Raw genomic sequence first — 25322 nt, forward strand, 5'->3', positions numbered from 1 at the left:
GTGTAAAGGAAAAGTAGTGGTAGGTGGAAAAATAATTTATTTAACCTGTGTAAAAATCCTAGATTTCCATTTGATTTTTTTTCTTTGCCAAGCTGGTTAAAAACTGTTAATCAGAATTTGGGTACTGTAATGTAATTTTTCAGAAAAAAGTATGTAACAACTCATTAATTTGAGTTCATTAATTTGAGGTCACTAGATCTACATTCTTTTAAAAACAAAGGTTACTGTACAGTAGACATCATAAAATTTGGTTATCCAATGGTTGCCAAGTGCATCTATGTATTTTGCCTAAGGGAAGATATGAATATAACACGTATAAGGACTATTATAATAAAGTTGTCAAAGATTAATATTGACCAATGTATGTAACGTCTATGTTCCCGCAAGGGGTTTGACGTCAACGGCAGATAGATAGATAGATAGTAATTACGTAGAGATGTAAGTTTATAAAATTATTATTACCTCCCTTAGCCTGTCTCGATTGCGCAACCAATGTAGATTAAAAATAGATTATTAATTCCGAAGCTACACACTGTTTTAAAACTTGCCTAAAGTAAAAACATCAATATTCCAGAAAACTTTAACACAGTGTACAGTAGTCCAAAATATTAGACATGTACATGCTCATTTTACCTTCAATATTCATTATTTTGGTATTTTATTTTCAATGGGCATTGTAACCAAAAGATGTCAAAATGTAAAAATATGTTATGGCACTGAGGTCTTATTCGTAGGACTAAGTCACAGTACAGGATACAGTCATTAATACTGTCTATTTGGAGTACTTTAACCTTTAGTGGTTTAGCTTGCTAAATTTCTAAAATGGTCTTGTCCATCATTCAATCTGGATAGAACCATTTGTTATTCAAGGGTGTGCCCACTGAAAAATTGCTGACTGAATAGCAACCAGCACAGACCAAGATCAGACGCCTGCAGGTGCAGACTGATCTTGGTCTGCCTTGGTCTCTGGCATTTTAAGGCAGAATCACTTGCCACCAGCAGGCTAAAAGTTAATCTAAGTTAACATTGGCGGTTTTACTAGATTTAGCTTATTTTGGGAGTATTTTTATGATTTTAAAATTCATCAGCAATGTAAAATTTCATTGATGACCATATCATGGCCCAGTTATTCCTGACTCATCAGCACGTCTTTAACGTAGAATAGTCCGGATAACTCCATATAATGATAATTGATGCAGTAATGTTTTATTTCATATTCTAGGACAATCATGAGTGAAGAGGGTGAAAAACGAAAATCGAAAAAGAAGTCAAAATCTCGCAGAAATGATTATGATGATGATTATGTTGAGAGAGAAGTGGCTAAGGCTATGAAACAGGTACATGTAAATGTATTTGATATAATATTGATTATCTTTATTATTTATAACTTAGGCCAGATCAAAGTTGTCATTGGATTTTTAAGTTGCAGCCCTTCAGTATTAACAAATGATTCACCAGAGATGTAGACCATTAATTTAAAAATGAGTACATTTTGGGTAATGTTTTAATCTGCTAGAGCACAACAGAGAAGAAATGAAATAGCAATTTGGCCTTATGCAATAAAATCAAGTCAGTATTATAAACAAATAATATTATTTTGTGTTGACAGTCTGAGATATTAATTTTAAGTTCAGGATTAATCTTTAGTTTGTTGAAGTTTAACAGTTGTTCGCAGTTGTCAGATAGTTAGTTCGATAATGTGGGAAGATTTCAATTAAACCAATCAAATTGCTTGAACTAAGGTAGAACATTTGAGTTAAAAAGGAATAGTTCTCACGATTTTATGATACAAGGTTCAAGTTATAATAATTATATAATAATAAGAAATATGCACAAGTTGTTAAAAATGACTTACATGCCAGAGAGTCCAAAGAGTTCAAAGAAATCCATTCCATGCTGAACCGTCATGTCCAAAATTTATGCAACTGACCAGTGTCCTCAATTTATTTTATTGTCCTGATTTTAATGATCTTCAAAAAAAAAAACAACAAGGCAAATGTGATCAATTTCAAATGAAAAGAAAAATTGCACTGTAAAATTAACATTTAAATACTGTAGATGGAGAAAGCCATGAAACAAGCAAAAATTGCGGAAAAGGAAGCTAGGCAAGCTCACAAGGAAGGTTCAAGTACTAGACGTAACATCAATGTGGCCGGTGATAGCACAGATGAAGGCAAAACAGGTTAATAAATTTTAGAAATAGTTTGCTTAAAAGTAGTATTGTTATAGTGTCTACAGGCAATAGATGTACAAGAATATTCAGCTAGTTGCAAAGTCAAATATATTACAGGAGCAATTTTATTTTAATAAAGCCAAACAGAACATCCTTGGTCAGCATGAATTATTTGAACACAACATATTTATACTTCATTTAAAAGTATATTTGATGGGCTATAAGAGTTGTCTTTTTAGCCTACCAGGTCAAGGTCACATGCCTGATGTCCTGACTTAATGTCCTAGCAAATAGGTCAAACACTTAACCAGCCATCAGGACTATTACTTACCGGTAACCAGCCATTAGGACTATTACATAACCAGACATTAGGACTATCACGTAAGAAACCAGTAGGACTATTACATTACCAATCATTAGGGCTATCACATAACCAGGCAATAGGACTGTCATGATACCAGCCATATGGAGTACCACATAACCAGACATTAGGACTATCACGTAACCACGGTAACTAAACATTAGGACTATCACATAAGAAACCAGTAGGACTATTACATTACCAGCCATTAGGAATATCACATAACCGGACATAAGGACTATCAGAAAAAATGCCAGTAGGACAAACAAATAACCAATCACTTTTACATGACCAGTTGTTTGGACTATCACATAACAAGCCAATAGGACTATCACATTCATGTCATTAGGACTATCACAGTATCAGCAAATACAGAAAATAGTGCTATCATATGTTGTTTAAGATTATTGATATTGTACAGGTGTCCCCAAAATGTTGATATGCATGATTTATAAATGTAAAAGCATGTAACAAGATTAATATTAAACTATTAATACATAAAAAACTGCCCTTGATCATTTAGTGATTGCCTATAATACATCCATATTTTACATAACATTATGTTGCCTTTAATACATTCATATTTTACATACTGGTATGTTGCCTTTAATACATCCATATTTACAATACTGGTATGTTGCCTTTAATACATCCATATTTTACATACTGTTATGTTGCATTTAATATATCCATATTTTACAAACCAGTATGTTGCCTTTAATACATCCATATTTTACCTACCTGTATGTTGCCTTTAATACATCCATATTTTACATACCGGTATGTTGCCTTTAATACATCCATATTTTACATACCGGTATGTTGCCTTTAATACATCCATATTTTACATACCGGTATGTTGCCTTTAATACATCCATATTTTACATGTCAGTATGTTCAAGATGTAAACAGAATAAAAGATTTAAACAGAAAAAAACTTTATATATTAAATACCATGTTACTGCAAAGAAAATGTACTCATTTCATTGTTTTAATGACTGAGAGTGTTTCTTTATAAATCTGTATAAAATTGTCATCTCCATGCTAGAGGTGGATGAATGATTCTTTTTGTGAATAAAGTTAACCACTGTTTCTTCTGAGGTGAGAAAATGTATAATCTATATTATAGGTATGACGATTATCCACAACACAGTTACACATCCTGGAACATACATACATGTAGAATCTGCTGAAAATATTCAGGTAAATCCTAAAACATATATACATGTAGAATTTGCTGAAAATATTCAGGTAAATCCTAGAACATGTATACACATTGTGTAGAATCTGCTGAAAATATTTAGGTAAATCCTAGAACATGTATACATGTAGAATCTGCTGAAAGTGTTCAGGTAAATCCTAGAACATGTATACACATTGTGTAGAATCTACTGAAAATATTCAGGTAAATCCTAGAACATGTATACATGTAGAATCTGCTGAAAGTGTTCAGGTAAATCCTAGAACATAATTATATACATGCAGAATCTACTGAAAATATTCAGGTAAATCCTAGAACATGTATACATGTGGAATCTGCTGAAAATATTTAGGTAAATCCTAGAACATGTATACAAGTAGAATCTGCTGAAAATATTCAGGTAAATCCTAGAACATGTATACATGTGGAATCTGCTGAAAATATTAAGGTAAATCCTAGAACATAATATACATGTAGAATCTACTGAAAATATTCAGGTAAATCGTAGAACATGTATACAAGTAGAATCTGCATAAAATATTCAGGTAAATCCTAGAACATGTATACATGTAGAATCTGCTGAAAATATTCAGGTAAATCCTAGAACATAATATACATGTAGAATCTGCTGAAAATATTCAGGTAAATCGTAGAACATGTATACAAGTAGAATCTGCATAAAATATTCAGGTAAATCCTAGAACATGTATACATGTAGAATCTGCTGAAAATATTCAGGTAAATCTTAGACCATAATATACATGTAGAATTTACTGAAAATATTCAGGTAAATCGTAGAACATGTATACAAGTAGAATCTGCATAAAATATTCAGGTAAATCCTAGAACATGTATACATGTAGAATCTACTGAAAATATTCAGGTAAATCCTGGAACATAATATACATGTAGAATCTGCTGAAAATATTCAGGTAAATCCTAGAACATGTATACATGTAAAATCTACTGAAAATATTCAGGTAAATCCTAAAACATGTATACATGTAGAATCTGCTGAAAATATTCAGGTAAATCCTAGAACATGTATACATGTAGAATCTGCTGAAAATATTCAGGTAAATCCTAGAAAATGTATACATGTAGAATCTGCTGAAAATATTCAGGTAAATCCTAGAACATAATATACATGTAGAATCTACTGAAAATATTTAGGTGAATCCTAGAACATGTATACACATCATGTAGAATCTACTGAAAATATTCAGGTAAATTCTAGATCATATATACATGTAGAATCTGCTGAAAATATTCAGGTAAATCCTAGAACATAATATACATGTAGAATCTACTGAAAATATTCAGGTAAATCCTAGAACATGTATACATGTAGAATCTACCAAAAATATTCAGGTAAATGCTAGAACATGTATACATGTAAAATCTGCTGAAGATATTTAGGTAAATCCTAGAACATGTATACACATCATGCAGAATCTACTGAAAATATTTAGGTAAATCCTAGACCATCTATACATGTAGAATCTACTGAAAATATTCAGGTAATTCCTAGAACATGTATACATGTAGAATCTACTGAAAATATTCAGGTAAATCCTAGAACATGTATACATGTAGAATCTGCTGAAAATATTCAGGTAAATCCTAGAACATGTATACACATCATGTAGAATCTACTGAAAATATTTAGGTAAATCCTAGATCATCTACATGTAGAATCTACTGAAAATATTCAGGTAAATCCTAGAACATGTATACATGTAGAATCTACTGAAAATATTTAGGTAAATCCTAGAACATGTATTCACGTATGTCATGTACAATCTACTGAAAATATTCAGGTAAATCCTAGAACATGTATACATGTAGAATCTGCTAAAAATATTCAGGTAAATCCTTTAATATGTATACTTGTAGAATCTGCTGAAAATGTTTAGGTAAATCCTAGATCATCTATACATGTAGAATCTACTGAAAATATTCAGGTAAATCCTAGAACATGTATACATGTAGAATCTACTGAAAATATTTAGGTAAATCCTAGAACATGTATTCACGTATGTCATGTAGAATCTACTGAAAATATTCAGGTAAATCCTAGAACATGTATACATGTAGAATCTGCTGAAAATATTCAGGTAAATCCTAGAACATGTATACATGTAGAAAATATTCAGGTAAATCCTAGAACATGTATACATGTAGAATCTGCTGAAAATATTCAGGTAAATCCTAGAACATGTATACATGTAGAATCTACTGAAAATATTCAGGTAAATCCTAGAACATGTATACATGTAGAATCTACTGAAAATATTTAGGTAAATCCTAGATCATCTATACATGTAGAATCTACTGAAAATATTTAGGTAACTCCTAGAACATGTATAATACATATACGTCATGTAGAATCTACTGAAAATATTCAGGTAAATCCTAGATCATGTATACATGTAGAATCTGCTGAAAATATTTAGGTAAATCCTAGAACATGTATACACATCATGTAGTATCTACTGAAAATATTTAGGTAAATCCTAGATCATGTATACATGTAGAATCTGCTGAAAGTGTTCAGGTAAATCCTAGAACATAATTATATACATGTAGAATCTGCTGAAAATATTTAAGTAAATCCTAGAACATGTATACATGTAGAATCTGCTGAAAGTGTTCAGGTAAATCCTAGAACATAATTATATACATGTAGAATCTACTGAAAATATTCAGGTAAATCCTAGAACATGCATACATGTAGAATCTGCTGAAAATATTCAGGTAAATCCTAGAACATGTATATATGTAAAATCTGCTGAAAATGTTTAGGTAAATTTTAGAACATGTATACATGTAGAATCTGCTGAAAATATTAAGGTAAATCCTAGAACATAATATACATGTAGAATCTGCTGAAAATGTTTAGGTAAATCCTAGAACATGTATACATGTAGAATCTGCTGAAAATATTAAGGTAAATCCTAGAACATAATATACAGTCTTGTAAAATTCTTCTGGAAATATTTAGGTAAATACAATCTTTTATAATACTGTAATTTTGAATGACTAAAAGTAGACTTCTGATTTTCATTCTCTTCAGACTGTACATTGTGGTAATTCGAAATGTAACTATTTTACAATCTTCTGTACTGTTATTTTGATAAAGGTTGTAAACGAAAATTATGTATGGATTTGTTTTAAATTGATCTTTCTTTCAAAGTTTGGTCATACTATGAACATTAAAGCATGAGGTTTTGTTTCTAAACTGTCTTAAAAATCAAGACAAAAAAGAACATACTGGAGTTGGGAATCGAACCCAGGTTGCCGCGACAATATAAACATTTTCCTGCTGTGTTGACCAATACAACACGGAGGAATATGTACTTGAAGTCTGTTAAATATAAAGCTTTATAATTAAGGCAGTTTACCTCCAGTACCCTGTTACAAACGCTTTTTGATTTTGAATCGAAAAAAATTAGTAAAAACAACTAATTCTTATGTGTTTACATAACTTATAATCTGTCAGTTTACATAACTTATAATCTGTCAGTATAACTAAGTTTCATGGCTTTCTTACAAAATATATAATAATTTTTTGCTATCTAATTAAAAACATTTTTCTTTGAAAGATGTGATTTTGAAGTTTTAGTGTTGTATTTAATAAAAAAAAAATAATTTAGATAACTTTGATTAAATGTGTATGAACCTAAATTTCCACTGTTTGCAGGTTGGTTCCCATAACACCATGCATATCTATAAAGACAAAAAGAAGGGCCGGAAATCATCCAAAAGGGATTCATCTTCAGATAGTGATGATGGTGCTGCACTAGTCAGACAGGCAACAGTTCCAGTACAAGAGAAAGATCCCAGTGAAATGACAGAAGCTGAAAGAAGGATTTTCATTGTATTAGGTAATTTAATGTATCCCTTGATAGATTTTCACTCAGTTTAGGCCAGTACTGTCATTGCTTCAAAGTTTTGCTAATATCAAACTTCTGCATGGCCCTCATATCAGCTGTACTCCATTTCACTTCTGAAGTCTATGATAATCAGATTGATGACAACTTTTCCTCCTGATGTATATGATAAACTAATTGATAACAGTTTCCAATCCTGAAGTCTATGATAACACAGTTGATAACAGCTTTCAATCCTGAAGTCTATGATAACACAGTTGATAACAGTTTCCAATCCTGATGTCTATGATAACACAGTTGATAACAGCTTTCAATCCTGAAGTCTATGATAACACAGTTGATAACAGCTTCCAATCCTGAAGTCTATGATAACACAGTTGATAACAGTTTTCAATCCTGAAGTCTATGATAACACAGTTGATGACAGCTTCCAGTCCTGAAGTCTGTGATAACACAGTTGATGACAGCTTCCAGTCCTGAAGTCTATGATAACACAAGTGATGACAGCTTTCAGTCCTGAAGTCTATGATAACACAGTTGATGCGAAGTCCATGATAACACAGTTGATAACAGCTTCCAGTCCTGAAGTCCATGATAACACAGTTGATAACAGCTTCCAGTCCTGAAGTCCATGATAACACAGTTGATAACAGCTTCCAGTCCTGAAGTCCATGATAACACAGTTGATAACAGCTTCCAGTCCTGAAGTCCATGATAACACAGTTGATAACAGCTTCCAGGCCTGAAGTCCATGTTAACACAGTTGATAACAGCTTCCAGTCCTGAAGTCCATGATAACACAATTGATAACAGCTTCCAGTCCTGAAGTCCATGATAACCCAGTTGACAACAGCTTCCAATCCTGACATCTATGATAACACAGTTGATAACAACTTCCAATCCTGAAGTCCATGATAACACAGTTGATTACAGCTTGCAATCCTGAAGTCCATGATAACACAGTTGATTACAGCTTGCAATCCTGAAGTCCATGATAACACAGTTGATAAAAGCTTCCAATCCTGAAGTCTGTGACAACGCAGTTGATAACAGCTTCCAATCCTGAAGTCTATGATAACACAGTTGATTGATAACAGCTTCCAATCCTGAAGTCCATGATAACACAGTTGATAACAGCTTCCAATCCTGAAGTCTATGATAACACAGTTGATAACAGCTTCCAATCCTGAAGTCTATGATAATGTAGTTGATAACAGCTTCCAATCCTGAAGTCTATGATAATGCAGTTGATAACAGCTTCCAATCCTGAAGTCTATGATAACACAGTTGATAACAGTTTATGGTGACCAAATTGATAACAACATCCAGTCCTCAAGATTATGATAACCAAATTGATACCATTGTCCACTCCTGATATATATCATTACCGAATTAGTAAGAATGTCTACTACTAAAGTCTATGATAAACAAATTGATATCACCGTCCACTCAAGATTTATATATGATAACCAAACTGATGAGCCCACTCCTGAGGTCTGTGATAACCAAATTGAAAAAACTGTCTACACCGTCCACTCCTGATGTACATGATAACCAAATTGATGAGAACATCCACACCTCAAGTTTGTGATAACCAAATTGATGAGAACATCCACACATCCACACCTCAAATCTGTGATAACCAAATTGATGAGAACATCCACACCTCAAGTCTGTGATAACCAAATTGATATAAGCTTTCTTTACTCGAGTCTATGATAACTAAATTGATAACAGCTTCCATTCATGAAGTGAAAATTATGTTCAAGAATCTGGACTGCAGACCTACTTACTAAGATTTATGCAGAATTTGAGATAATTGCCTTTAAACTAGTACTGAATACACGTTTTACTGTAAAGAATGGCTGCTGGATCTGTAATAAGAAAATAACTGTTTATTAACTTCTTTGTTTAAAAAACTTGCTTGAATTCTATAAGACCTAGTTCTTCTTGTATTTACTTTGGTAGACCTATTAATGGTTGTTGTCAGATGGTACAAGTATTTCAACATTATACCATACCAAGAGGTTGCCAGAGATAGAGATTTAAAACAAGACATATATAAATGACTTCATTTGCTTTGCTCAACAGATTTGTGTGAAAAATTAATGTTAAGTACTTTATAAATTGATAGTTTATATAGCACTGATACACGCAAGGATTGCCTGGGTTCCTGTCAGATAGCTTAACTTTGTGTCCACTCAAATATCTTCTTAACTGCTGGGAAGATTTTCTTCAAACATACTTCAGTTGTTAATCTGATCAAGATGACATGCAGAGAGCAGAACCCCAGGCCACTATGTCCAAGGTCTACAGTCCTATGCACAAGGTACAATGTTCCTGAAAATATCTCTTTCCCAGCATTAAATCAGGATTTCACGGTACTGAGAAGATTATGATAAATCTAATTAATAAGGGTCATACATTAATTGGTATCACATGGTCCATACAGTATATTATAGACATCAGTTTGCTGACACATCTCATTTCATATCTATATAACATATTGCCATGCAGTTTTGATACTGGAGAAATAGTATATCTGTGGGACATGTTAGAAAATTTTTTACATTATATAAATACAAAGAGTTTGAATAATATGTAATGAAGAAAAAGTATAATAATGATTAATATTTTTGCAGCCCGTATATATTAATAAACATTAACTTTTAAAATGTGAAAGATGTGCAAAGTGTTTTATAATTTGGCCTAGTACCTAATAGAAATGACCCTAAACCCTAGAGGGCGTGGACAGTAGCATGTGACATTTCCACTACCATCAATGAACGGGCTCGATTAAACCGAGCCTGCAACATTTTCATTTTTGTCATGTTGAGTAACATGTGGAGTTTCCACTCCTTCTATTTCTTTATATGAGTTATTTTGTGGAAAGTAATGAAACCTGGTATTTTTAATCATGTTTTGCACTATTTAATTACGTAAATGTGTGGAAGTGAAGTATTTGAATGTTTGTGTTTCTTTAAAGATACTATAAGAGAGATGGGGGTCAATTTAATATAATGTTTACATCAAATGAATAGCTTTCAATCAGTTAGTAAAATGATTGTTAGGGGATGAAAATCGCGTATGTGGACAGCGGCAGAAAAGTTAGCTAATATTCTAGCTCCAGCATGACAACAGTTTTGAGAAAAAATCCAGCAAAATGAATTCTCTAAATTTTACTAGAGGATACTTTAAATTTGTAATGCATTTGAATGCCTATCAAAAAACTTGAAAAAAAAGTTTTAAAGTAATATAATTGAATGAAAAACACAATTTACTTGATACTTTTTCCCCAGTTTTGACAATTCGGCATGTAGAAAATTTCCAATTTAGCCAGGCGCCGTTTCCCCAAAAAAACCCTAGAAAAAGCCCTGGTTATGCTGTTGCGAATTATTCCATAAGCGTGTAACTTTTTTATCATGTTTAAATAAATCAAAAATGGTTCTGCTAAATATCATTTCTTTTATAACACTTATTTATACATTTGATATTTAGATGATTAGGCATTTTTTTATTTCATAAAAAATACTGAATTGTGTCTTGGACATGCTGAGGAAGGTGAAAAGCAAATGTGCAACAAATATATTATTACTTCACTTTGTGGCTCAAATAACTTGAACAGTATGAATTATATACAGAATATTTCTTTATTTTATTGTAAGATTGAAATAAATAAAGTGTATGCTCTGTTCTGTTCAACCAGATGCAAAATTTTAAAACTATATATTAAAACTAATAACCAGTGAATGCTATTTTGATCATACATGTAAAACAAATTTTCTTTAATTTTCTTCTTTTAACTAAATTTTACACACACTGTATCTATAGTTTCTTATGGGGAAAAGTTACAATGATATTTTTACTATATCCACAGTAAGAACTGAAAACATACAAATTAACATAAATGTGGCAGTTAATAGTAAAAGCAGTAGGGTAAACAGTTTCACAACTTTCCATAATCCATACCCAGTGGGAGATCATTGATCTGCAACTGTTTTGTTGCCTGTTCATTATTAATCCCTTATTATCAGTTATTTTGCACATTAGTTACACTTGCTATTTTTTAGCAAGACAGTGTACCTTGTGCAAAGGGGTATCTAGTTCACACTTGGAGGTCAAAAGATGAATAGATTAACTGTGTGTTTGCTCCATATTGTCTAAACCACCTGAAAGATTTTCATAAAAATAATATCAGTTGTTTATATCACCAAGGTGACATGCAGAGTCACAACATTTTACATTCCCTATATCAAAGCAGTGCCTAGAGGTATTAATTGTCTTTAGTGATAGCTCTAGTTTCAGAATGGTTGTCTTCCATATGTATACAATATGTTTTCAGAGTCTAAGAGAGAAGTAGCACATGATGATATGACTGTCTGCTCTGAACATGTTGGGAACTGGAGAAGATTTTGTAAGTACATGAATGTAGTGTCAAATCATCTTTTTAAATGGCATACCACTAAGGTGAAAGTCATAATTTGAGCCGTGCCATGAGAAAACCAACATAGTGGGTTTGCAACCAGCATGGATCAAGACCAGCCTGCGCATCTGCGCAGTCTGGTCAGGATCCATGCTGTTCGCTTTTAAAGCCTATTGGAATTGGAGAAACTGTTAGTGAACAGCATGGATCCTGGCCAGACCCAATGAGGTTATAAACAGAACATGGAGACCAGTCTCAGAATATGGCCTTGCCATTGGTCAGTTTCAAAATTGGGTTGTGCATGAAGCAACCAATCAGATGCTTGGTTGATTTTGAACTCAGTCTTGGTTGATTTTGAAGTCAATCATGGTTGATTTTGAACTCGATTGTCATGGTTGAATTTGAACTCAATCATGGTTGATTTTGAACTCAATTTAAGTTGATTTTGAACTCAGTCAGGATTGATTTTGAACTCAGTCATAGTTGATTTTGAACTCAGTTTTGGAACTGATCAGTGACAAAGACTGGTATAATGCTTGTGTTTTGAGACTGGTCCCAAGCCTTGAGTCCTGGTAAGGTCATTTGTGCATCTCCTCATATAACAGCATTTATTAATTGACCTGTTTACCCAGAATGTTTACATGGACAAGATATATATAAATAAACCATAATACAGCTAGTAAGTATTGGACCAATTTCCTTGGTTAGAAATTTATAACCAATTACCCACCATTAAATACTTGAATCCAATTTTGAAATGGCCAGGCATCAAGGATTTTTTGTCCACACAGGAAATAATTATTCCATATTTTGTTCAATCCATTCTGACAGTACTGTATGCACGTTCTGACCAAAATATGATTAAGAGTGTAAAACTCTCCTTGCACATCCAAATGTATACCTTGAGTTTCTTTTTATATAGCTACAATATGAAAAGAATACCTAAATCTAAAATATCTACATTTGCCTAAGAAATCCTCTTATTACTACAACAGAAGATGTAAGATCTGTCTCTACAGTGTGAAACAAATAACTTAAAAGTTAAATTAAACAATGACCTTTTGTTCATTTTTATAGTGCGTCACCTTGGACTAGAAGAAAGTTTACTGGAGCAGTTACACCAGGATTATTATGTTGAAGGTGTTCGTCAGATTATATATCAGGGAGTTTTAGAATGGACTAGGAAAGAAGGAAGGAAGGCTACTGTAGGTGTTCTAGCTAGAACATTACAAAAAGTTGATTACACAGATGCTATTTTTCATTTACAGCCTTGATGCATGTAATCACATGGAATAAAATGTGAACTGTAGCATAAAAGTGACCATATCATTATGATTAGGATTTTTCAGTAACTGAAACTTTAGAAATTCTTTTCTAGTTCAGAAAATATATATTGAGGTATACATCGGTGTCCGATGTTGTAACTTAACAGATTGGAGACCAGTCTCAAGACACAAGTATCTGATTGGTTGTTTTGAGCTCAGTGTTAAAATTAACCAATGACAGAGCTGAATTTTGAGACTGGTTTCCAAACTCCTAGTTTTATAACCTTGATACTTCAGTAATCAATATGGCAAAATGTGCCAATGAGATTCAATAAAAAGTTAAAAACAAGAAATGAATGACAGATGTGGTGTTGAAATATATGGCCAGTTTAGCTTCCACATTTATTTATCTGATTAACAACTGACATAATAAACTACTTGTTTATCATTTCCATAGCATTCATTGTTATCGTAAGTTGTTCTATAGAAAAATGTTCCTTTATCTGTTTACTAAAAAATGCAAAGTAAAACTTTTTGAAGCAGCCTGCTTGGTATAGTTCCAACAGTCTATTTAAGTTTATTGAATGCTTAAGAGAACATTGCCAAGCCTAGTTGTGCTTGTCGGTTCAGTGATTTTCAGTGGAGTTATGGCCTTTGATTCGTCAATTTTTATGATGTTTTGCACTTACTTTTAATTATTGGGCTGATTTCTACTAAATCTTACAGGTGTTATCAGAGCCAAGCCTCATTTTGCATATTTTCAGCATGTTCTGGTTCAGTGGACTTATGACCCTTGATTAGTCGTATTTTACCTTGAACGCGCAAATGCTCTGATACCTCCTGGAAGAATTACACCAAACTTCACAGCAGTGGTCATTGCCAAGCGTAGTTGTGCATTTTGTTGTCAAGTTTTGGTTCCTTGATTTTCAATAGAGTTATAGCCCTTTATTCGTCAAAATTTATGAATTCAATGATGTTTTTGGCCACTTAACTTATTGGGCAGATTTCCACAGTTGTGTATATTGTTGGAATGTTATGTTTCAGTGATATTCACTGGAGTTATGGCCCTTAATTTGTGGTGTGCATGATACACAAACCATATGTACAATGGAATGCATGATGTACTATATGAATGGTGGCATTTCATGTAATTTGACCGACAATGACCGGTTTACAAAATTGTACACATTTCACACTTACTGTAAAATCATTTAATTTCGTTGGCATGGTAAAGGATATGACTAAACTAAAATCTACTTTTGACAACTATAAAAAGGATTTTACTAAAACTTCACAGAATGACAGAGGTCATTGAGAGGAAATGCTCTGTATAAGAACCATAACTCCGTTGCTCACTTTTTATGCCCTTGAAGGTGGGTATATTAAAATCGCAGTCCGTCCGTGCATGCGTCTGTAAATTCTTGTACGGGCTGTACCTCTGCCATCCATAAAGAGATTTTGAAATAACTTGGCATAAATGTTTACCATAATGAGACGATGTGTCATGCACAAGATCCATACCCCTAGCTCCAAGGTCTAGGTCACACTTAGAGGTCAGAGGTTAACAGGGTCTGTTTCTTGTCCTGTCCATAACTCTGCCATCGATGAAGAAATTTTAAAATTACTTGGCACAAATGTTCCCTATAATGAGATGAAGTGACGTGTGCAAGATCCAGTCCCCTAGCTCCAAGGTCAAAGTCACACTTAGAAGTCAAAGGTTAACATGGTCTGTTTCTTGTCTGGTCCATAACTGCCATTTATCAAGAGATTTTAAAATTACTTGACACAAATGTTAACCATATTGAGGTGTGTCGCGCTTATGACCCAGGCCTCTCGGATCAAGGTCAAGGTCACGGTCAAGATGATTCATACCTAAACTATTCTGGTATATATTGCGCAAACAACTGTAGCATTGATTTCTTGGGCACACTTTGGGGGCATTTCTCGCTAAAAGTGACAGCTCTTGTTTTTATTTATCTCCCGTTCTATGATTTGCTCAGAACACCTTTGTCCAGAGCATAACATGCTTATTGAAAAGATATTGTTGAAACTTCATTTAATGACATGCAGGAACCATTGAGAGTAGGTGCACTGTAGAAGAACCATAACTATGTTTGTTAATTTTTTGAATTATTTCCTTTTTTAGCTTTGGTCACATTACACTTTTGCCTGGAGCATAACTACAGAATTGTTGAAGGGCTTAAAATTTAATGACAGAGGCCATTGAGATGAAGTGCACTGTACAAGAACTTTGCTTGCTTTGAACTACTTCCCTTTATTTTATTTACTCATTATACTCTCTAAAACTATTAAAATTCAGGCAATGACAGAGGCCATTAAGAGGAAGTGCAGTAACAAGAACTATAACTGTAGTTTGCTCATTTTTAATTATCTCCCTTTATTAATCAAAGCTCTTTAAGTGATGAAGGGATTATGTTGAACCTGCCATCCCTCTACTTGCTTACTTTTTGAATTATCTTCCTTTATTTTACTCACAAAAACTTTGTCTGCAGCACAACTCCAAAACTATTGAAGAAATTTTTCTAGAATTTATCATAATGACAGAGAACATTTAGAGGAAGTGCATTTACACTAATCATAACTTTGCATTCTTTATTTCTTAAATTATCTTGATTATCTCCATTTAGTAAATTTCTTTGGAAACCTTTGAAAGAGATTTGATACCTTTATGAGCACGGCAAAGAGAAGTTAATGAACTGCACCCTGTATAATCTTAGCAACACTATCTTTTCCATTATTACATACTCGTTTCTATTCCATGTGAAGTTACAATGGTACCAGAAATGTCAATACTTTTCCATACATTGGCGCTTGAATTTCATATCAGGTGTGTGACTTAATTTAATGTGTGTCGTTGCATTAATTCTATTATTCAGTTCAGTACTGTCAATTTCATTCAGGCTATTGAATAGATTCATAATATTTACATTACACTTATACGTGTAGATACCTTTGCATCGGGAAATAGGCACTCATTCTTTAATGGAAGAATATTGTGCTCTAAAGTCCCACAATATTTCCACTGCAGAACTCGTGCATATTTCCTGAAACAAAGCTAATAACCTACAATTACTAACTAATATTTAGCCTGCCCGCTAAGCTCAATAGGGAGAGCACAGATCTACGGATCTCGGAGTCCTGATTTCCATCCCCTGGCGGGGCGTATGTTCTTCGTGACAATTTGATATTAATGACATTGTGTCTGATATCATTCGTATTCCACCTCTTATTCATGTGGGGAAGTTGGCAGTTACTTGTGGAGAACTGATACTAAGGTTTGTACTTGTACAGAAACCAGGAACACTGGTTAGGTTAACTGCCCGCCGTTACATAACTAAAATACTGTTGAAAAACGGCGTTAAACCCAAAACAAACTAACTAATATGCATATAATTCAATTTTCCACTTCTTGGCCACCATTTTACAACAAACATTTGCTTTGTTGGGGGGATTGCAATGGCCAACATGGCTCTTCAAGTTTTGAGGCGTTGTGACCTTGACCTGGAAAACAGTATGTTATCTGCTGACCACAGGCAATCATTTTACCACTGTAATCCAAAGCATTCATTTTTACCAAGTGGATGCCAATTAGTTTATACTAATTTGTTTTAGCTCGATTGTGCTGAAAGCATAAAGCTTATTTGAACCACTCTCGAGTCCGCTTCCTTGAAACATGAGGAGTCATGGTCGTGACCCCAGTGGGGCTCTAACCCATGACCCCCCCGGTTGAGTGGCTGACACCTTAACCACGGCTCCCCTTTGCCGATGCCGATTTCAGTCTGAAAGTAATTGTGGCATTGACCTTTGACCACCTGACCTCTGCATAAATTCTAGATTCTCACAAAGAAATATGGAGTAAAACATGATTTGTACCTTGTGACACATACTGGTTGCACTGCACCAGAAGTGTCCACCTAAGAGGACTGGTATCTTTCCTCTGGATATGAGAAAAACTAAAGCACATGTAAAATTGATATCTTTTTATTGACAGTCAGTATAGAAAATGATACTGGTGGAAGTATTCATATGAAAAATTCTTATTTTAAATCAATCATACTGCCAGAAATGATCCAGAAAAATGTACTCCAGACTGTAAAACTGTATAATTTGAGTCAAATCATGTGTGCAAACCAGTGATGTGAACTCCATTCACACTAAAAGCTGCTTACATCTGAAAGACTGACAAAAGGAAAAATAGAAAAACTTGTCTATGTGTGTGAAAACCAAACTGGAAAGGTTCCCTTCATGTATTGTAGCTGTTACGTAACTGGAATGTTGTATACATGTCAGTGGAGTTTATCAACTGCTACAACATAAATTATTGAAATATGTCGACATCTGCTGTACTCTCTGTATTCGCCAACAATTTCTTATTATACTCAACAACAGCTTTGGTGGAAATAAAAATAACAACACGACCAGTATTGCACTGTTCAGAAATATGTAGCACTTATATATATATACATATCATTTAATATTAACAAAATAAATATCAACCAAACCACGCTCTTCCATCTCAATCATATGCAGGAGTTTCACAAATTTTTATAAGCTACATTCATTACAACTAGTTCATAAGTGTCCTGTCTTTCTGTTTGTTTTTGATTGAGGAGTTTCTGTTTTTCAACATTGTGGTATTTTTAGTGCAATGGTGGCCTCTTATTCCTGGACTCTCTACCAGTACTGACTTATCACCTGCAACAAGAGCTGTCAGGTGACAGTGCGCTCGACTATTCTCAGTGCTTGATAGTATAATATAAGCTATGAGTAAAACTTTAACATTACAATAAGCATATTCTAAGTCGAAAAGGGGCCATAATTCAGTCAAAATGCTTGATAGAGTTGTCTGCTCCTGTTTACAGAATGGGGTCATGATGGTAAACAAGTATGCAAAATATAAAAGCAATATCTCAATGGACTTTGAAAATATTTGGGGTGGTACGCAAACTTTAACATTTGTGTGACGCTCACGCTAATGCCGATGCCGGGGCGAGTAGGATAGCTCCCCTATTCTTTGAATAGTCGAGCTAAAAATGACAACTTCTTTACATGACTATGACTCAAAGGTGGAGGACAAATGACATCAGAAATGTCCTCTGTCAAAGTACTGCTGAACATAATGTCACCCTGAAAAACAAACTTGCTAGCCCGTGATTCCATCCTGAGATCTAACTTAGTAAGCTAACAATTATATAATCCAATAAATGAATTTCATATTTTTACAACTTTTGGAGAAAATCACTGAAAAGCAAAATATGTTCAATTGGTATTCCCCATCAAAAACTGATTTTTTTCACATACTTTTAATAATATCAATAGATTGTACACCTCGAATTAACTGTAAAAGCTTTTTCATACATTTTCCCATGTCAGTTTAATGTACATATCCCACAAAGAAACCTGTTAAGAAAAAAAAATGCATTAAGCAATGTAAACCCTTAGAAATATACAAAAATTCAGACCAAAAAAAACCCCATCATAGAATCAAAGCTATATATAGCAGAAAGGTGGTTTAACTAAATTAAATGTAAACAGGCAGTCAGTTTTATGCCATCAGAAAAGTTCGCTCGGAAGAGGGGATTAGGGAGCTATGCCTTAGTGAAATTATTCCATAGAACATGTACTAACCTCTTTGTCATATCTAAATCTATTTTAACAAGCTTCTGCTATACTTTTTAGCTCACCTGTCACAAAGTGACAAGGTGAGCTTTTGTGATCGCGCGGTGTCCGTCGTCCGTCCGTCCGTGCGTGCGTCAGTACGTAAACTTTTGCTTGTGACCACTCTAGAGGTCACATTTTTCATGGGATCTTTATGAAAGTTGGTCAGAATGTTCAACTTGATGATATCTAGGTCAAGTTCGAAACTGGGTCACGTGCCGATAAAAACTAGGTCAGTAGGTCTAAAAATAGAAAAACCTTGTGACCTCTTTAGAGGCCATATATTTCAAAAGATCTTCATGAAAATTGGTCAGAATGTTCATCTTGATGATATCTAGGTCAAGTTCGAAACTGGGTCACGTGCCGTCAAAAACTAGGTCAGTAGGTCTAAAAATAGAAAAACCTTGTGACCTCTCTAGAGGCCATATATTTCACAAGATCTTCATGAAAATTGGTCAGAACATTCAACTTGATGATATCTAGGTCAAGTTCGAAACTGGGTCACGTGCCTTCAAAAACTAGGTCAGTAGGTCAAATAATAGAAAAACCTTGTGACCTCTCTAAAGGCCATATTTTTCATGGGATCTGTATGAAAGTTGGTCTGAATGTTCATCTTGATGATATCTAGGTCAAGTTCGAAACTGGGTCAGGTGCGGTCAGAAACTAGGTCAGTAGGTCTAAAAATAGAAAAACCTTGTGACCTCTCTAGAGGCCATATATTTCATGAGATCTTCATGAAAATTAGTCAGAATGTTCACCTTGATGGTATCTAGATCAAGTTCGAAAGTGGGTCACATGCTATCAAAAACTAGGTCAGTAGGTCAAATAATAGAAAAACCTTGTGACCTCTCTAGAAGCCATTTTTTTCATGGGATCTGTATGAAAGTTGGTCTGAATGTTCATCTTGATGATATCTAGGTCAAGTTCGAAAGTGGGTCACGTGCCTTCAAAAACTAGGTCAGTAGGTCAAATAATAGAAAAACCTTGTGACCTCTCTAAAGGCCATATTTTTCATGGGATCTGTATGAAAGTTGGTCTGAATGTTCATCTTGATGATATCTAGGTCAAGTTCGAAACAGGGTCATGTGCGGTCAAAAACTAGGTCAGTAGGTCTAGAAATAGAAAAACCTTGTGACCTCTCTATAGGCCATACTTGTGAATGGATCTCCATAAAAATTGGTCAGAATGTTCATCTTGATGATATCTAGGTCAAGTTCGAAAGTGGGTCACGTGCCTTCAAAAAGTAGGTCAGTAGGTCAAATAATGAAAAACGTTGTGACCTCTCTAGAGGCCATATTTTTCATGGGATCTGTATGAAAGTTGGTCTGAATGTTTATCTTGATGATGTATAGGTCAAGTTTGAAACTGGGTCAACTGCGATCAAAAACTAGGTCAGTAGGTCTTGAAATAGAAAAACCTTGTGACCTCTCTAGAGGCCATACCCTTGAATGGATCTTCATGAAAATTGGTCAGAATGTTCACCTTGATGATATCTAGGTCAAGTTTGAAACTGGGTCACGTGCCTTAAAAAACTAGGTCAGTAGGTCAAATAATAAAAAAACCTTGTGACCTCTCTAGAGGCCATACTTTTCATGGGATCTGTATGAAAGTTAGTCTGAATGTTCATCTTGATGATATCTAGGTCAAGTTTGAAACTGGGTCAACTGCGGTCAAAAACTAGGTCAGTAGGTCTAAAATTAGAAAAATCTTTTGACCTCTGTAGAGGCCATATTTTTCAATGGATCTTCATGAAAATTGATCTTAATGTTCACCTTGATGATATCTAGATCAGTTTCGAAACTGGGTCACGTGCGGTCAAAAACTAGGCCAGTAGGTATAAAAATAGAAAAACCTTGTGACCTCTCTAGAGGCCATATTTTTCATGAGATGTTCATGAAAATTAGTGAGAATGTTCACCTTGAGGATATCTAGGTAAAGTTCAAAACAGGGTCATGTACCTTTGAAAACTAGGTCAATAGGTCAAATAATAGAAAAACCTTGTGACTTCTCTAGAGACCATATTTTTCAATGGATCTTCATGAAAATTGGTCAGAATTTTTATCTTGATATCTAGGTCAAGTTCAAAACTGGGTCACATGAGCTCAAAAACTAGGTCACTATGTCAGAAAATAGAAAAAACGATGTCATACTCAAAACTGGGTCATGTGGGAAGAGGTGAGCGATTCAGGACCATCATGGTCCTCTTGTTTTCTTTAGTGTTCAAAAGAATATGTACTACAAACTTCTAAATATCTGTTTAATATATAAAGTAATACAAATTATTGTGCCTTACCTTTTAAGGTATCTGAACACATTTATTACACCAAATTATGCCTTCTTTCACAAAATCAGCAAAATACAAAAGCCGACATTAATTTCTGTTAAACAGTCAAACCCAGATTTAAGACCCCCTCACATCCAATAAAAACAAAAACTACAGGTGCACTCATGGCATTATTTGGTTAATTGTCACGCACCTGGGTAGAACCACGTACCTCCCATAAGCCAGCTGGATGGCTTTCTCGCATAAAAAATTCTACACCTTAAGTGAGATTTTGAACCAACATAGGTGAGTGGCAAGTGATTCAGTCAGCGACCATAACCACTCAGCCATGGAGGCAACTGTCTGCTACATAACCTATAAATATATGCTACCTTTTCCCCTTCCTGTTTATCATACAAATACAGTCCAACTTTGTCCTTTTGCTGGAACTTGAGTTTGAGTGAATTAAGTTGGAGTGAAGTACATTGTTATCTATTATGAGAACTCGAAAAGATCATTTTTTCCACTTTCCAATAGTGGTCTTTACACATTGGTCAAAATAAATAGTCTTCAGATTTTATCATTTCAACAGGCTTACAGCCAACATCTTAACTTCATCAATCATGCAATATAAAAAGAGAAATTTTAATATTTACTGCTCAAAACATTTTGCTCAATAAATACCACACATCAAATATTTACATATGAATTTCTCGTGCCCTCGTTGACATGTATTTATTAACAACCACACATAAAATAGAATAATACTTGAAAAATGATATGAGCCATGCCATGAGAAAACCAACATAGTGGCTTTGTGACCAGCATGGATCCAGACCAGCCTGCGCATCCGCGCAGTCTGGTCAGGATCCATGCTGTTCACTAACGGTTTCTCTAATTGTAATAGGCTTTGAAAGCGAACAGCATGGATCCTGACCAGACTGTGCGGATGCGCAGGCTGGTCTGGATCCATGCTGGTCGCAAACCCACTATGTTGGTTTTCTCATGGCGCGGCTCATATTAAAGCTGAAAGACTCGACACTTTATAAAAGAGCTAGCATTTCATTAACAACAATGAAGATGAAGTATAAAATACAGGCAAATTTAATGACAAATCGTATTTTTTTCAAAAATACGGTCATATCAACTAACTCGGCGTCACCAAGAAACAGTGGTACAATATTTGATCTACTATTACAATTGTATAATGTAAGACATACTAGAATCAAAACAATAAAATTTAGCATAAGCACATTTTAGTTTAACACACCAAGTCACCTGCAAGAAATTAATCCGCTAAATGTCGAAACCTCTTTCTCATGTTAAAATTAATTAAAACATGCTTCTTTCTTAAACATTAGCACAGGTGTCTCTCATATGTTTGTCAACCCATAATGGATTGCCTGTGTTTTACTGTACGTGTAGGTCATATTATAATAATGAGGATGTAAACTGCTTTTAGACTGTAACGACCAAAAACAAGCAATTTTTTTCAACAAGGCCATACCAAGCAAATCATTCTGTTTAATTCTTAAGCCATGAAGGCAAATTTCTATTCTCACTCATTTTTACCTTTTAAATTTTTGTATAAATCCAGTTCAACTGCAAGAGTATCGAACTTTAACATTTAACATCAGGTAAAAAGTTAATGTATTTTAAAAGTAAAACCTAAGAGATATATTCGGTAAATTGTTCAACTTTCAAAAATTACAGGAGCCCCCCTTCTACTGATCAGCTCTTTGTGGTCTTACAGGCTATTTCACTTATTAACTTTTTCTTCTCCGATTTTAAGACCATGCCTAGAATAATAAATAATAGTTGAGATCCTGTCAAATAACATACAAAACTACTATCTATAGTCTTAATATACTCCACATTATCATAGAGCTTTTATTCACTTGGCAACAGTTTTGTTCTAGTATTTATTTGGTCAAGATGAAGAATATTAGGTCATGGTTGTGTCTAACAGCTTATCTCTTCTGAGCCGCTGTCTTTCCAAAATGTCTGCAAAACAGTATCACCTAGAAAATTGTCTCAAATTTTCCTTCACGTACACTGGAGTGGTTGAGGTCTCTTTATCACAGCCTGAAATAAACATTTTGTTTAATGATTAATGGTAGTCAGTTTGTTTTGCTCTTTCCAACATTAGACGCAGATATTCTGTTTGTCCCAACCAGGAATATTCACAAAATCCTAACTCCTTTTAGTAAAAAAAAATGTGGCTTGGGGGTAAAATTACAGAGGGTTTGAGGAATACTAAAATACTACGCGAGATTAAGTTAGTGACATTCTTTACCCATCATGTTTTATCATGTTTTTATGCCCCCGAAGGGAGGCATATAGTTTTTGAACCGTCTGTCCGTCTGTCGGTCTGTCCGCAATTTTCGTGTCCGGTCCATATCTTTGTCATCCATGGATGGATTTTCAAATAACTTGGCATGAATGTGTACCACAGTAAGACGACGTGTCACGCGCAAGACCCAGGTCCTTAGCTCAAAGGTCAAGGTCACACTTAGACGTTAAAGGTCATTTTTCATGATAGTGCATTGATGGGCGTGTCCAGACCATATCTTTGTCATCCATGGACGGATTTTCAAGTAACTACGCATAAATGTGTGGCACAGTAAGACGACGTGTCGCGCGCAAGACCCAGGTCTGTAGCTCAAAGGTCAAGGTCACACTTAAGGGACGTTAAAGGTCATATTTCATGATAGTGCATTGATGGGCGTGTCCAGTCCATATCTTTGTCATTCATGCATGGATTTTAAAATTATTGGGCATGAATGTGTACCACATTAAGACAACGTGTCGCGCGCAAGACCCAGGTCCGTAGTTCAAAAGTCAAGGTCACACTTAGACGTTAAATGTCATATTTCATGATAGTGCAATGATGGGCGTGTCCGGTCCATATCTTTGTCATTCATGCATGAATTTTAAAATAACTACGCATGAATGTGTGGCACAGTAAGACAACGTGTCGCGCGCAAGACCCAGGTCCGTAGGTCAAAGGTCCTAAACTCTAACATCGGCCATAACTATTCATTCAAAGTGCCATCGGGGGCATGTGTCATCCTATGGAGACAGCTCTTGTTTTTTTCTGTTTGCAACAATTTTAAGAATTTGGAAAATTCCAAAACACTATTATAGTTCATAATCCTTGTGTTATCCCAGTTCTATTGACCTTCAGCCTGCTGATGGCAAGTGGTTTTGCCTTTGCGACCAGTGCAGACCAAGATTAGCCTGCACATCCGTGCAGGCTGATCATGGTCTGCACTGTTCGCTATTCAGTCAGTAAATTTTCAGTGAACACCCCTTTGAATAAGAAATGGTATTACCGAAATTGATAGATGGACCAGTCCATTTTAGAAAATTAGCAGGGTAAAGGTTAAGGTATGATGCATGCAACAAATACTTTTGAAACATGCCTTAATGTTTGAATAAATTCAAGTTAGATAAAATCATACATAATTATTTTCCTAAACCGAGGCATATGGCAGTAAATCTGAATGTGAATAGCCATTCAATGTCACATGATACTGTTCAAAGATTATCAAAAATTCACCTGCTACATTAATGCATCATTTGTAATACACCTTCCAAACATCTCTAAATCTCTCAAAGGGTTAGTTTAAACATATTTTTATTCCGAAAAGCATGAAATATATAATTACAACACAACATTTCAGGAATTGGACAGAAAGCTCAAAGGGTTACAAGGAAATAATTGGTACTTACAGTCCATTGTAAGGGTTGCTCTCCTTCTTCCAATATACAGTCTACTGAAGAGAAAATTGTAATTTCTTGTCTGATTTCTGGCTCATCCCCTTCACTGTTCCACACCAGTACCAGACTGGGAACCTTCCGTTCACGCTTGAAAATCTTTTCCTTTATTGGCAGTTTCTAAATTTAAGTAAAGTTAAATGAACTTAAAATGTGGAATATAAACTGTTTTAAGGTAATTCTCACGTTTGGATCGAAATATTTTCTACAATGTAGAATTTGATTAAACTCTGATTTTTCAAAACTTCAAAATATACTGAGAAAATTCAGCAAATAAAAAAGAT

General features: G+C 34.4%; 2 protein-coding genes across 4 annotated transcripts in view; one reads left to right on the top strand and one right to left on the bottom strand.

Annotated features, from left to right (window-relative positions):
• The first annotated feature begins 419 nt into the window (after positions 1–419).
• LOC123527105 (protein immune deficiency-like) lies at positions 420–13656 on the top strand. Its single transcript, XM_053523109.1, has 7 exons — positions 420–438; positions 1223–1337; positions 2059–2182; positions 3664–3737; positions 7439–7622; positions 11971–12042; positions 13129–13656. Coding segments are annotated over exons 1-7 (768 nt in total). The 5' UTR covers positions 420–436; the 3' UTR covers positions 13326–13656.
• A 7582-nt stretch (positions 13657–21238) lies between these two features.
• LOC123527106 (DIS3-like exonuclease 2) overlaps positions 21239–25322 on the bottom strand; it is a 51478-nt gene continuing 47394 nt past the window's right edge. For all 3 annotated transcript variants that reach the window (XM_053523114.1, XM_053523112.1, XM_053523113.1), the window contains exons 30-31: positions 24994–25158; positions 21239–23343 (exon numbers count right to left, since the gene is read on the bottom strand). In XM_053523114.1, the coding sequence (XP_053379089.1) occupies positions 23305–23343; positions 24994–25158 (204 nt within the window). In that variant the 3' untranslated portion in view covers positions 21239–23304. The remainder of the gene's footprint in view (positions 23344–24993; positions 25159–25322) is intronic.

This window comes from Mercenaria mercenaria, chromosome 14 (genome assembly GCF_021730395.1).
Source record: "Mercenaria mercenaria strain notata chromosome 14, MADL_Memer_1, whole genome shotgun sequence".
NCBI classification, from domain to species: Eukaryota; Metazoa; Mollusca; class Bivalvia; order Venerida; family Veneridae; genus Mercenaria; species Mercenaria mercenaria.